This window comes from Propithecus coquereli, unplaced genomic scaffold (assembly GCF_000956105.1).
Source record: "Propithecus coquereli isolate 6110/MARCELLA unplaced genomic scaffold, Pcoq_1.0 Scaffold7, whole genome shotgun sequence".
In the NCBI taxonomy this organism is placed as follows: Eukaryota; Metazoa; Chordata; class Mammalia; order Primates; family Indriidae; genus Propithecus; species Propithecus coquereli.
The window spans coordinates 13190757-13202455 of NW_012153062.1; the positions used below are offsets into that span (position 1 = coordinate 13190757).

Here is an 11699-nt window from a genome sequence, read left to right on the forward strand (position 1 = left end):
CATATATTTTTAGCTGTCCAATTAATTTCTTTCCATTTTTTGGTAGAGACGGGGTCTCGCTCTTGCTCAGGCTGGTCTCGAACTCCTGAGCTCAGAACGATCCGCCTGCCTCGGCCTCCCAGAGTGCTAGGATTACAGGCGTGAGCCACCGTGCCCGGCCTCCTTATTAGCATTTCTTAAAAGCAGAAAGGTAAGAGTGGAATTATGCATTTTTTCATTCATTAATTCAAGAATTACTGAGTACCTATTATTCTAGGTGCTGTTGATACAGTGATAAAGTAGACAAAGCCTGTGTTCTCATAGAACTCATATTCTCATAGGGAGAGAGAATTAGAAAATAAACAAGGAAAACCAAGATAATTCTAGTTACCATGGAGACAAAAAGTATGAGTTCAAAAGTAAATTGGGAAGGTAATTGATAGTATTATCATGGAAAGACTCTTAGAGCAGGTGAGGCTTTGAGCTGAGACTTAAATCATAAGAAAAGAGCTAGCTATGGGAAGTTCCAGGGGAAAGGGTTCCAGATAGAAGTAACATTGAGGTTAAAACCCTAAGGTAAGAAGGAGTTAGTGAGAACTGCCTGTGCCTGTGTGGCTGGAACTTAAGAGTAGGGGAATGGTGACTGAGGGGAGCCCAGGAGCCTCGGTTGAGGTGAGATTTCACAGAGAGGAATGTTTGTAGGGGTGGCCCAGCATCAGAGCCTCAAGTAGGAACAGAGTACGGAGGGCAGTCTAACGCAGTGTGTCAGATCCTAAGTGGAGTAAGCAGTTCATCCACCTGGGAAAAGAGCCAGCAGCAGTGATAGAAGATTGGCTGTATATATGGGTACTGATCAAATAAGTAAATGCGTTTAGCATAAAGGAAGCCAGATTTCTCATTGTTGGAGAATGGAGTTATAAATATGGAAAGAGAGAAAACTAAAAGAAACTCTGTAATGTTGGATTAAAATCAGAAGTATCAGGGTGAACTCAACATTTTCAATATATATAGATAGATATAGAAATAAATACATTCCCTAGCTTTGTCCATTGTGAGACGCTGGAAACATTACCACCTCATTAGCAATGAGCACACTTAGCACCCAGATCTTGGCTTCTAAATACCGTTCTCCATTAAAAGAAAATGGCTAATGCTAATTCCAGGGCAAAGTATAAGATAAGTCTGGGATGTGGAATCAACCCAAGTGCCCATCAGTTCATGAGTGAATTAATAAAATGTGATATACATACACCATGGAGTACTACTCAGCCATAAAAGGAGATGAATTAATACCTTTTGCAATAATCTGGATGGAACTGGAGACCATTCTCCTAAGCAAAGTATCTCAAGAATGGAAAAACAAGCACCGCATGTACTGCCTATTAAGTTGGAACTAAGTGATGAGCACACGTGTGCACAGAGGGAAGTAAAACTTAGTGGAAATCAACCAGGGGGGAGGAGGAGAGGGGCAAAAACCTACCTAATGAGTACTATGAACACTATTTGGGTGACGGGCACACCTTTAGCTGGGACTCAAGCAGTATAAAAGTGATCCATATAACCTAAAACATTTGTACCACCTTAATATTTGGGGGGGGGGGGAAGATGAGTCTGTAACATTCCAGAAAGCAGGCAGGTGCTCAAAGAATCATGGGGACATGTCCAAAGGACACAGCCTGTTTGAAGGGGCTCCCATTGGTCAAATCTGGAACAATTTCAACATCAAAATAAATAATAGTAATGGATTATAATTCATTTGATAAACTAGGAAACCATGAACCAATGCTAATATAAATAAATGAACAAACAATTTGATAGAGAATGGGATATTGACAGTCTCAAAGTAACTCCCTACAAAACACTTATTATTTACAAAGAGGAAAAAAAGTAACTACAGTGAAGAAGCCTGGCAGACACCACCTTAATCAAGAAATCAAAAGTAAAACCATCAGTGCCAGAACAAATTGAAATCATGTGCCTCCTGATTGAACGCAATGAGAAGACCACAACTCCGCTTCCATGATATTCCTGCCAAAAATTTATAACCTGAATCTAATCGCTGGGAAAATTCAGACAGGAGGAATTGTTGGCAGCTATTTTTGTAGACAATCTCCCACAAATATGCTAAGTTTGAGGGGATTGTAAGATATTGAAGTAGGAAATTGGATACAGGAGTTTGGTGTTCAGGAAGACTTCTGGACTGGTTATATAAATGTGGGAGTTACTAACATAAAGTAGTATTTAAAACCATGGGACTTGGTGAGTTCACCTTGAAATGGAGGGTAGATTAAAAAAAAGGGGGAAGACCCAGGACTGAGCCTGGGGTGCTTCTACAGCTAAAGGTGATACAGAGAAGGCAACAGACAAAACTGGAAAGGGCCCTGTGAAACAGGAAGAGAACTAAAGTGTATGATCTAGTGAAAGGTAAGAGAAAAAAGTGTTTCAAGGAGACCTATTTTGTTGAAAGGTTAAATAAGAGGTAGGTGATCCTTGGACCGAATCACACAGAAGCTATTGGCTTTCATAACAAGGATTCATGCCGCTCAAACTGGGTACTTCAACGTCAGAGGCACTCAACAATGGGCCAGTTTTAAAAGCCACAGGATCAATGTGGTTATCTTCCTAGAGTGTCAGTTTTACTCAGTAATAAGTAATTTTAAATATTTTTGTCTAATACAATAAAAGAGCTATATTAGGGACAACTATATAATATTTGCATACACTTTCAAGATAGTATATTGTATTACAAAAAAAGAAACTATGCCTATAGGGCTTTGGCCCACAATGTATCAGCTCAACCTCTGGAAGGGCTGGAGACGGGTCAGCCATGTGGGCAGGTAACCATGTCTATACGGCCAAGCCCCAGTAGAAACTCTGGACACCAAAGCTCAACTGAGCTTCTCTAGCTGGCAATACTCCATGCGAATTGTCACATATCTTTGCCAAGAGAAGTTAGTACCATCCATGCCTCCACTGGGAGAGGACAACCGGAAGCTCTGAATGTGGAACACTCCTGGACTCTGCCCCATGTGCTTATTCCCTTGGCTGGTTTTTTTCTGTATCCTTTTGCTACAATAAACTGTAACCGTGAATATAACAGCTCTCAGTGAGTTCTGTGAGTCCTTCTAGCTAGTCATCAAACCTGAGGGTGGTTCAAGGGATCCCTGAACTTGCAATTGGTGTCAGGAGTGAGAATGGTTTGGGGGACTCCCAAACTACACCTTGGGATTGACATTTTCCTCTGTCAATACCTGGATGGAAAAACTTGAGAAACACTTATGGAGACCCAAACCATCATAAATTATTATAATCCAACAATGTTTATTGATCATCTACTCTGTGACACTGTGCTGGGTAGTAGGAATATAAAAATGAAAAAAACACAGTTCGGCTCCTCCCCTCAAGGAGCACACAGACTTTGTCCTCTATGATTTGGGAAAGCGGAGTGAACAAGATAGACATCTCTGCCCCTGGAGCCTACCTCCAGGGAGGGATGGCAAGATATGAGTATCACCTAGGAAGTAAGCGTGCTTACGCAGGGTCTGAACGTTTACACTAATACCAACTTCATTTGGGCATCATTCTTATTTCTCCAGAAGGTAGCAAAGATTTCTAGTTTCCCTGGTGACAAGGCACATGGTTGTGTCACTGTTCCACTGAGTAAGTGTTTGAGGCCCCACCATGATGTCCATATGAAAAATGAAGAGCCAGGTGGAGGTCCAGTCTAGAGCTTGGAGGGAAGGTTGCTGTTGGAGAGACACTTTTGGGAGTCACAGCATAAAGTAGTTAATGCAGTAGAAAGGGATGGGCTGACTTGCAACTTTGTAACGCTCTCCAAAAATGTTAGTAAGTATTGCTGCAAGATAGTATAATATGTTGGGAAACACCAACATTTAAAGACCATATGGAGCAAAGCAGGAATGGAAAGAGGCTGACAGTGGGAAGCCTGAGTTTGGAGGACCCCCTGAGTGGCAGGATGCCATCCAACAGGAATTTTACCAAAGAGAGGCTGTTCACAGTGCACTAGAATGAGGTCAAGCAGGAAAAGATTTGGTTTTTGACTTGGGAACCCCCCCCCCAGATCTTTTATGACAACCAAGGGAAGCACAGTGAGAGTAATTTGTATTTGAAAGAGGAGATGCAGTGGATCAGGAAGAAATCCTAGTATCTCTGAGCAGGGGCTAAAGTCGAGTGACAGTGAAAAGACAAAAGTCTTAGCTCTTCTGCCTTTAATAAATGCTATTGAATGCAGAAAGTTTGGCTGGGAACCCTGGCACAGCACCTCCTCTCTTCTCAGGGATGCTCAAGAACGAGCAAAAGAAATCCCTGCTTAGGAATGTGTCCTCAGTCCCTCAGTCAGGTCGCAGGAGCGTGGCGCAGCCGCAAGGGGGCGCCAATCGGGAGACCGGGGCAAGGCTTGGGGCGGGGCCAACCACTGGGTGGACCCTGGAAAGGCTTCCGACTTCCGGCGGAGTCCTAGGTCGTCGCGCGCAGCCGTCATGGCAGCCGAGGAGAAGGACCCTCTAAGCTATTTCGCGGCTTACGGGAGCAGCAGCTCAGGCTCCTCGGGTGAGGAGGATAACATCGAGCCCGAAGAGACAAGTCGCAGAACCCCAGATCCGGCGAAGTCGGCGGGCAGCTGTGGGAACAAGGCAGAGAAGCGGCTGCCGGGACCCGACGAGCTGTTCAGCAGCGTGACTCGCCCAGCCTTTCTCTACAATCCGCTCAACAAGCAGATAGACTGGGAGAGGCACGTCGTCAAGGCGCCTGAGGAGGTGAGGTCCCCGACCCCGTTTCGCCGTCTTGGCCCCGGCCTCCGCCCCCTTCCTCCTGACCCCCTCCTGGGGGCCGGCTGTCCATTCCCCTACACGCAGTCATCCCCCGCGGGATGCCGCACCACCCCTCCCACCTCCAGCCCTGGGGAGCCCGGGCCCCCTCCCCCAGCCTGGTGGGTGTCGGACCAGACCCGCAGCCCCGCCCCCTTGCGAGGTGACCCGAACCTCCGCGCTCGGTGCCCCGACCCCGCGCGGCGAGGACTAACGGTGGTGACTCCCCCGCCCCCCCGCTGCAGCTTCTCCCCGAGACCCCTTCCCTTTGACGCCGAAGTGCCTGCGGTGCTGCCTCCAAGACAGTGTCTGCTGCAGCCTCCTGAAGGGGTCAGCCTTGGCGTAGTATCTCTGAGACTGGATTCTTCTTTGGTAACTAAAAGCTATTAGCTTTATTCATATAGGGAACCCTTTGGCTTTTCACTTAACGGTATTATGATTTTGATGGAAAAATGTGTCTTTAAACCTTAAAAAAAAGTCAGCCTGAACCATAAGCGAACGGCAGGGAGATGCATGTTATCCCACCAATCATAGGAACCTTGGTTTGTCACAGTGCTTCTTAATGTGCTTGCTTAACAGCCTCCAAAGGAATTCAAAATATGGAAGTCAAACTATGTACCACCTCCTGAGACCTACACTACTGAAAAGAAACCTCCGCCTCCAGAGCTGGATATGGCTATAAAATGGTCTAACATATATGAGGACAATGGTGATGATGCCCCACAGAATGCTAAGAAAGCTAGGCTTCTACCGGAAGGGGAGGAGACATTGGAATCAGGTAAGAAGGTCAAAATCTAGTAGTAATTAATATCTTCTGGTCCCTGTGATGGGCTTAAGAAGAATGAGATATTTAATGAACAACATTTAAATCTAGTGAATTGGCAAACTTACGATGGTCGTTGGTACTTTTTGCTCTGTTTTTGAGAAAGATCATACGTACTGGTTTTAAAGTGAAGCCTCTGATCTCTTCAGCCGGTAGTATTTGCTGTGTTTTAGTGGAAGATCATAAATTATTCAGGCTTTAAAGTGAAATCTCTGATATCTCAATCAGTAGTCTCTGTGATTTATGGTGCCTTATTATTAGAACAACATTAATTCATGGATTCTTGTGACTGCAGCTGCGAAGTGCTGAAGGCTTCATCTTATATTAAAGCAGGTGTGCTTTAAAGCTCAAATAAGTGTGACAAAATGAATAATTTTATTTCTTACTTGGACTTAGTAAGACCAAGTAAGAAGTGAACAGTAACATGTTATGTTGCCCAAGCTGGTCTTGAACTCCCGGCCTCAAGCAGTCTTCCCACCTCAGCCTCCCAAAGTGCTGGGATTACAGGTGTGAGCCACCATGCCCAGCCAGTGTTCAGTTTCTAACAGTCATATCTATTATATAATTTGCCTTCTTAAAACCCTTCACCAACAGGATGGAGTCAGGGCCTTCGGTGATAGGCCCTGCCTCCTTTCCACTCTCATTTTGAATGGCCCCCTTTCTAGCACTTTAAGATCTTGAAATCCAGAACTGAATAGACTATACTATTTTATGGTTTCCTACTGCATCTTAGTCTGAAGTGTTCTTTCTTCCCTTGTTGGCTGGTAAACTCACTCATCCTTCACAATGCAACTCAAAGAAGAAAAAAAAAAATCTCAGGTATCACCTCTAATTATTTCCTCGTCTGTACCTTGTATGTGCTAATGCTGTTGATTGCACTTACCACCTGTATGTGATTTTCTTTTTTATAAGTCTGTCTCCATTATGAAAATGAGTTCCTGAAACAGCAGGATTCAGGTCTTTATGTTTGTATCATAGTTACTTGCACATTGTAAGTATTCAGTGGATAATTGTTGTATTGAACTAAATGTTTTGGACTATGATTTTTAAGAAAGAATGTGCCATTTTTATTAAACAGATTTCTGATCTTCCCACAGTTCAATTTCTTTGGCCCCTTTACAGCCATGCAGAGAATTATATTTTGTTTGAAGGAAAAGGAGAATTGACAGGAGTTCTTATTCTAGTTTTAGTTCTACCTAGCTTTTTCATTTCTTTTGCCGATTTCCCAATACGTATTAGAAATCACTTCTGAAGGCTCATCTTCGGTAATTGGCATGTCTTTGGAAACCTTAAATGAAATGAGCATTTATAATACCTCATTGTATAGTATTTTATGTAGTTAATAAAAATACTTTTGCATAAATAATTTTTAATCCTTACAACACCTTGTGAAACCAGATAGGGAAATGTGGAGATAAGAGGTGACTTTTCCAAGGTCACAAAACTAGAAAATGCCAAGTTCTAGAATAGGTACTTTCACAGAAGTTTTATAATTTATTACTCTTAGCTACCTGATACAGAGCGGTACATGATCCATTATTACTATTTTACAGACAAGAAAATGATCCCAGATTAAAGAATTTGCCCAAATTCACACAACTAAGAAGAGGCAGAATAAGGATTCAAATTCAGGCCTTTCAATGGAAATTATGCCTTATTAAACTGGAGCTTGGTCTCTTGATGTTTTCCAACCTACAGTGTTTGAGAAATTACTATCCTTCTGTAGGGAGAATAGCAATAAGGATGCTGGAGTTGACATCCAAACTAGGTTTCTGTAGGCTGGTGCTGCCGTATCTTTGTCTCTATATGGAAAAGGCCAACATATGTACCATGTTCATAAAGTCACTGTAAAATTAATTTTCCTGATATTTTTTAGCCTCTATTTTTTTTGATTCATAAAATATCATGTACAAGAAACTCTGCACTCTTTTTTTTTTTTTTTTTTTGAGACAGAGTCTCACTCTCTTGCCTGGGGTGAGTGCCGTGGCATCAGCCTAGCTCACAGCAACCTCAAACTCCTGGGCTCAAACAATCCTACTGTCTCAGCCTCCCGAGTAGCTGGGACCACAGGCACGTGCCACCATGCCTGGCTAATTTTTTCTACATATATTTTTAGCTGTCCAATTAATTTCTTTCCATTTTTTGGTAGAGGCGGGGTCTCACTCTTGCTCAGGCTGGTCTCAAACTCCTGAGCTCAAACAATCTGCCCGCCTCGGCCTCCCAGAGTGCTAGGATTACAGGCATGAGCCACCGCGCCCTGCCTGCACTCTTAAATTGTCTAAATTTCAGATTATGAAGTTACCTTGTTTCTATTTTGCCTTCCCGTTTTCTGTCCTTTGACCTTTTTTTTGCTAGGAGCTTCTCCCAGTTACTTTAGAGGAAAAGCTAAGAAAAACTCAGAACTCCTCATTGGGTCTTGCTACTTGTCAGCACTCCTTGTTTAGTGGTTATAAAATGTAGATATGTAAGGCTTATAAGTGAGATATTAATAGTTTTAGCTTTATCAACATGTAATTGTAAAAACCTAGTTAATGTAGCTGATGCTTTTTATTTTGCTTTTTTTTTAGAATTTAGAAAGTTAGTTTATATTAATAGGTTAAACTTATTTATCTTGAGCGATTAGAGTTCCATAATAGAAAAATTGTTTCCTCACCAATACATCTGTACATATGACACAGTGAAAAAGCTCAGTAAAGCTGATGAATGAACATTTTCAGATTTTTTTTTTCCTGCATTAGTTTTAGAACAATGCCTTCTCATGACACTAGATGGCATTAGCACTTCTGCTCAAATCACTGATAGGAGTTATTTTTTCAGCCTCAGTAGTTTGTGGTTTTGTTGTTATTCAGTAAATTTACTTGTCAAAGTGGCAGATTAAAAGCAGAAGTGTTTCAGAATCATCTTTTTAATGAATTTTAATGAACAGTAAATTTTGTAGTAGACTTAGTGCTTTTAATTTTTATGTTATTACTACTGAAAATAATCCAAAAAACAAGTTTGATGATAATTAACTCCAGTTAAAATGCAAAGGCCTTAGCTTTTTTGAGCAGTCTACCATCATCGATTGGTTTGTAGAGCCAGTACTTTTGTGTGTTTACATGATAAACTATAGATTAAAACTTTGGCTTGTAAATTCCTAGGATGAGGCATTGATCTGAATTGTATTTTACTACACTGCCAACATAAATCCACAGTGCTCTATGAAGCATGGATAGCATCACCATGGTGTGTTGGAAGATGAATGAAGATGTATCACCTGCTAATATTAATTTTCCACATTAACAAATATGATATTCTGAGAAGGGAATTGAAAGCTTAAGATTTTAAATATATTTCCTTCAAAGAATTTATGATTTAATATCATCAGTTTCCCAAACTTTTTAATACGAAAGCTCCTTTCAACGTCAAAATATTTTATCCATCACCACATGGTACCTGTTGAACTTGGAGTGTCTGTTGATCAAGAAAATGAAGTCAAAAGCTACAATTCAGTAATGTGCTCAAAATAAATTTGTACTTTATAAATCATAACATCTTTTACATGTTATTTACTATATATGGAGTTCTTAAACTAATACCACACATTTGTTTAGGGAGCTGGGAATTAGCAACTAGCCTGTGCTACTCTGTTTTATTGAACCATATAGTTGGATTTTTTAAATAGAATAAAAAGGTCCACTTTTTCAGGTTTGACAGCATTTTTATGAGTTGGAAATTTTCTGTGGCTACAAACACTAATAACGTTTTGGAAAGGTGTAAAGGACATTGTTTTAATGCAATGCTCTTCTCTAACCTCCCTCCCCTATCCAAATGCTCCATAAGATGAAGCGGGGAGTATAAGTGTTTTTCTGTTGCCATTAGAATGTTCTGACTCTCCTAGGAATGGGGAGAAAATTAGAACTAACTTCCTAGGACAAAATTGAAAATAGAGGTTTAGTGAAACCTTCTTGAGAATGCTTTTTAACCTCAAAATATAAGGATTTGGAAGGAGTGGAGAACAAGATAGGGAGAGCAGAAAGTTGTTTTTGGAGGAGAGAAAGCAGATTGAAAGGAAAAGGACAGCTGAGGAAAAGTCACTTACATGCTGTCATGGTTAGACTGATATTTTTGTGTGAAAAAAAATACTCCGTTCTTACCAAGTGTAGATTGCATTTGGATATACACAATGTGTATACTGTCGAATATTTGGGAACAACTTTTTCAGAACAAATCTGATTTTTGCAGAAATAAAATCATTTATTTTAAGCTACCTTAATATAGCACTAAAGGGTCACTTTGTGAATTTTGTATTGCTGCAATTGAAAAAAATTGCTTACATTTACGTGTAGTTTAAAGTCAGAGTTTTAAAAGTTAATTTTTGGTTTTTATTGGGAAACTTTGGAAGAAACATTAGTTGATGAGGATGATGATTTTGGTCTAAAGCCAATGAAATTTTAATGCTTAACATGTTGTTTTTTTAAAAATTACTGATTGAAACTCTTCCTTTCCTATTTAAAGATGATGAAAAAGATGAGCATGCTTCTAAAAAGCGCAAAGTAGAACCAGGAGAACCAGCAAAGAAGAAAAAGTAGAAAACAACAAATGACCAGAATTTCTGGACTGCTAAACCTATTGAAATATTTCTTTGGGCAAATTAAGTTGATATTCTGGATTATTATGACACAACATTTCCATGAAAATACATATGTTAATGAAATCTAATAGCTATTGCCTCAAGAACTTTCCACTGTAGAATTCATTTTTTATTTAAAACTTATATGTATTTAAAACTCAAATGGTGACTTGTGATTGTGAAATTGACAACACTTGGAAACATTCTTGCTATCACAGAATTGGTAACATGCTTTGAGAATTTTGTCACATGTTGACATGCCAATGTTCTATGAACCTTTTATAAAGGAATATATTTTTAACGTAAATATATTGTAATGTACTGTGAACTTGTAGGGTGCTTTTCAACAGTGTTTGTACAGTGTAAATAGATCATGGAAATAAAATTACTTATTCAATATTACTAATACTGTATAATATTAACATCTGAATATTTGGGACAAGTACCCTCTTTGCCATGTGATGTTTTAAGTTGTGATAATAAGTATTACCATTTAAGGGGTGCCTCCTATGTTCCAGGTGCTTTGTGCATATGTTATCTCTGATCCTCAAATAGCCTAGTAAGGTAGGTATCAGTATCCTCATTTTATAATAAAGAGTACTTGAGTAACTTGTCCAGTGTTACACAGCTAGTGAGTGATTAATTTAGAATTTAACTCAGGACACTTGAACTCCAAAATCATCACATTATACCACCCATCTGTCAATTAAAAATTAGTCATTTTTCAAGAGCTACATCAATTATCATCTCTTCCAGGTACTCTTCTATTGTATAATAGTGGAGACCTTTTTCTTCTGATTGTATGACTGCACTTATCATACATGCCTTATATTATGATTATTCATTGATTTCCCTACTAAATATAATAGTTCACTGAAGATAAGGATCTTCTACAAAGGGTTGCCAGATTTAGCAAATAAAAAAATGGAATCCCAGTTAAATTTGAATTTCAGATAAATAATGTTTAGTATATGTAATATTCAGGACATAATTAATCTGGCAACTCTACATATTTTCTCTACCGAGGTCCTATTTTAATGCTTTACATATAGTAATACTCCGCAAAATGAATAAGAGGTTGTTGGGAAGATGTAATCTTCAATTTAAGTTCTACAGTCCAAAATGCAGTGCAGTTATTTGTAGCATTTTGAATAAAAAGGAGAGGTTACACACTCCCTCAATCTTTCCATGATTCTTATGCCTTTAAGAGACAATAGTTAATTATAGGATATTGCACATTGAGTGTATAAGGAAGACGTTCTTTAAAAAAAAAAATCTCCAGTCTGTTTTTCCCCCTTTGTGGAAGATAAAATATGAAAAATTATATAAAATTTGTTTACTTAAGAACATGAGTAGATTAAAATTTGTAAAATTATTAAAGTGATTGTGCCAGCCATGGTGTTTTGTAGAATGAGGAAAGTGTATAAGAGTACGATGGCTTTCAGTATATCTCGAACTT

At 39.6% G+C, this 11699-nt stretch overlaps 1 protein-coding gene across 1 annotated transcript; it reads left to right on the plus strand.

The window, feature by feature from the left end:
• The first annotated feature begins 4464 nt into the window (after window positions 1–4464).
• On the plus strand, window positions 4465–10855 carry LOC105823898 (chromosome unknown open reading frame, human C1orf52). The gene is made up of 3 exons (XM_012661194.1): window positions 4465–4754; window positions 5385–5583; window positions 10126–10855. The coding sequence occupies exons 1-3, from the start codon at window positions 4479–4481 to the stop codon at window positions 10197–10199; spliced, it is 549 nt and encodes a 182-aa protein (XP_012516648.1). The 5' UTR covers window positions 4465–4478; the 3' UTR covers window positions 10200–10855.
• The last annotated feature ends 844 nt before the right edge of the window (window positions 10856–11699 follow it).

Coding starts and splice junctions, on each gene's coding strand:
- LOC105823898 (XM_012661194.1), top strand. CDS start 4,479: ATGGCAGCCGAGGAGAAGGACCCTCTAAGCTATTTCGCGGCTTACGGG. Junction 4,755..5,384: donor TCGTCAAGGCGCCTGAGGAG/GTGAGGTCCCCG, acceptor CTTGCTTAACAG/CCTCCAAAGGAATTCAAAAT. Junction 5,584..10,125: donor GGAGGAGACATTGGAATCAG/GTAAGAAGGTCA, acceptor TCCTATTTAAAG/ATGATGAAAAAGATGAGCAT.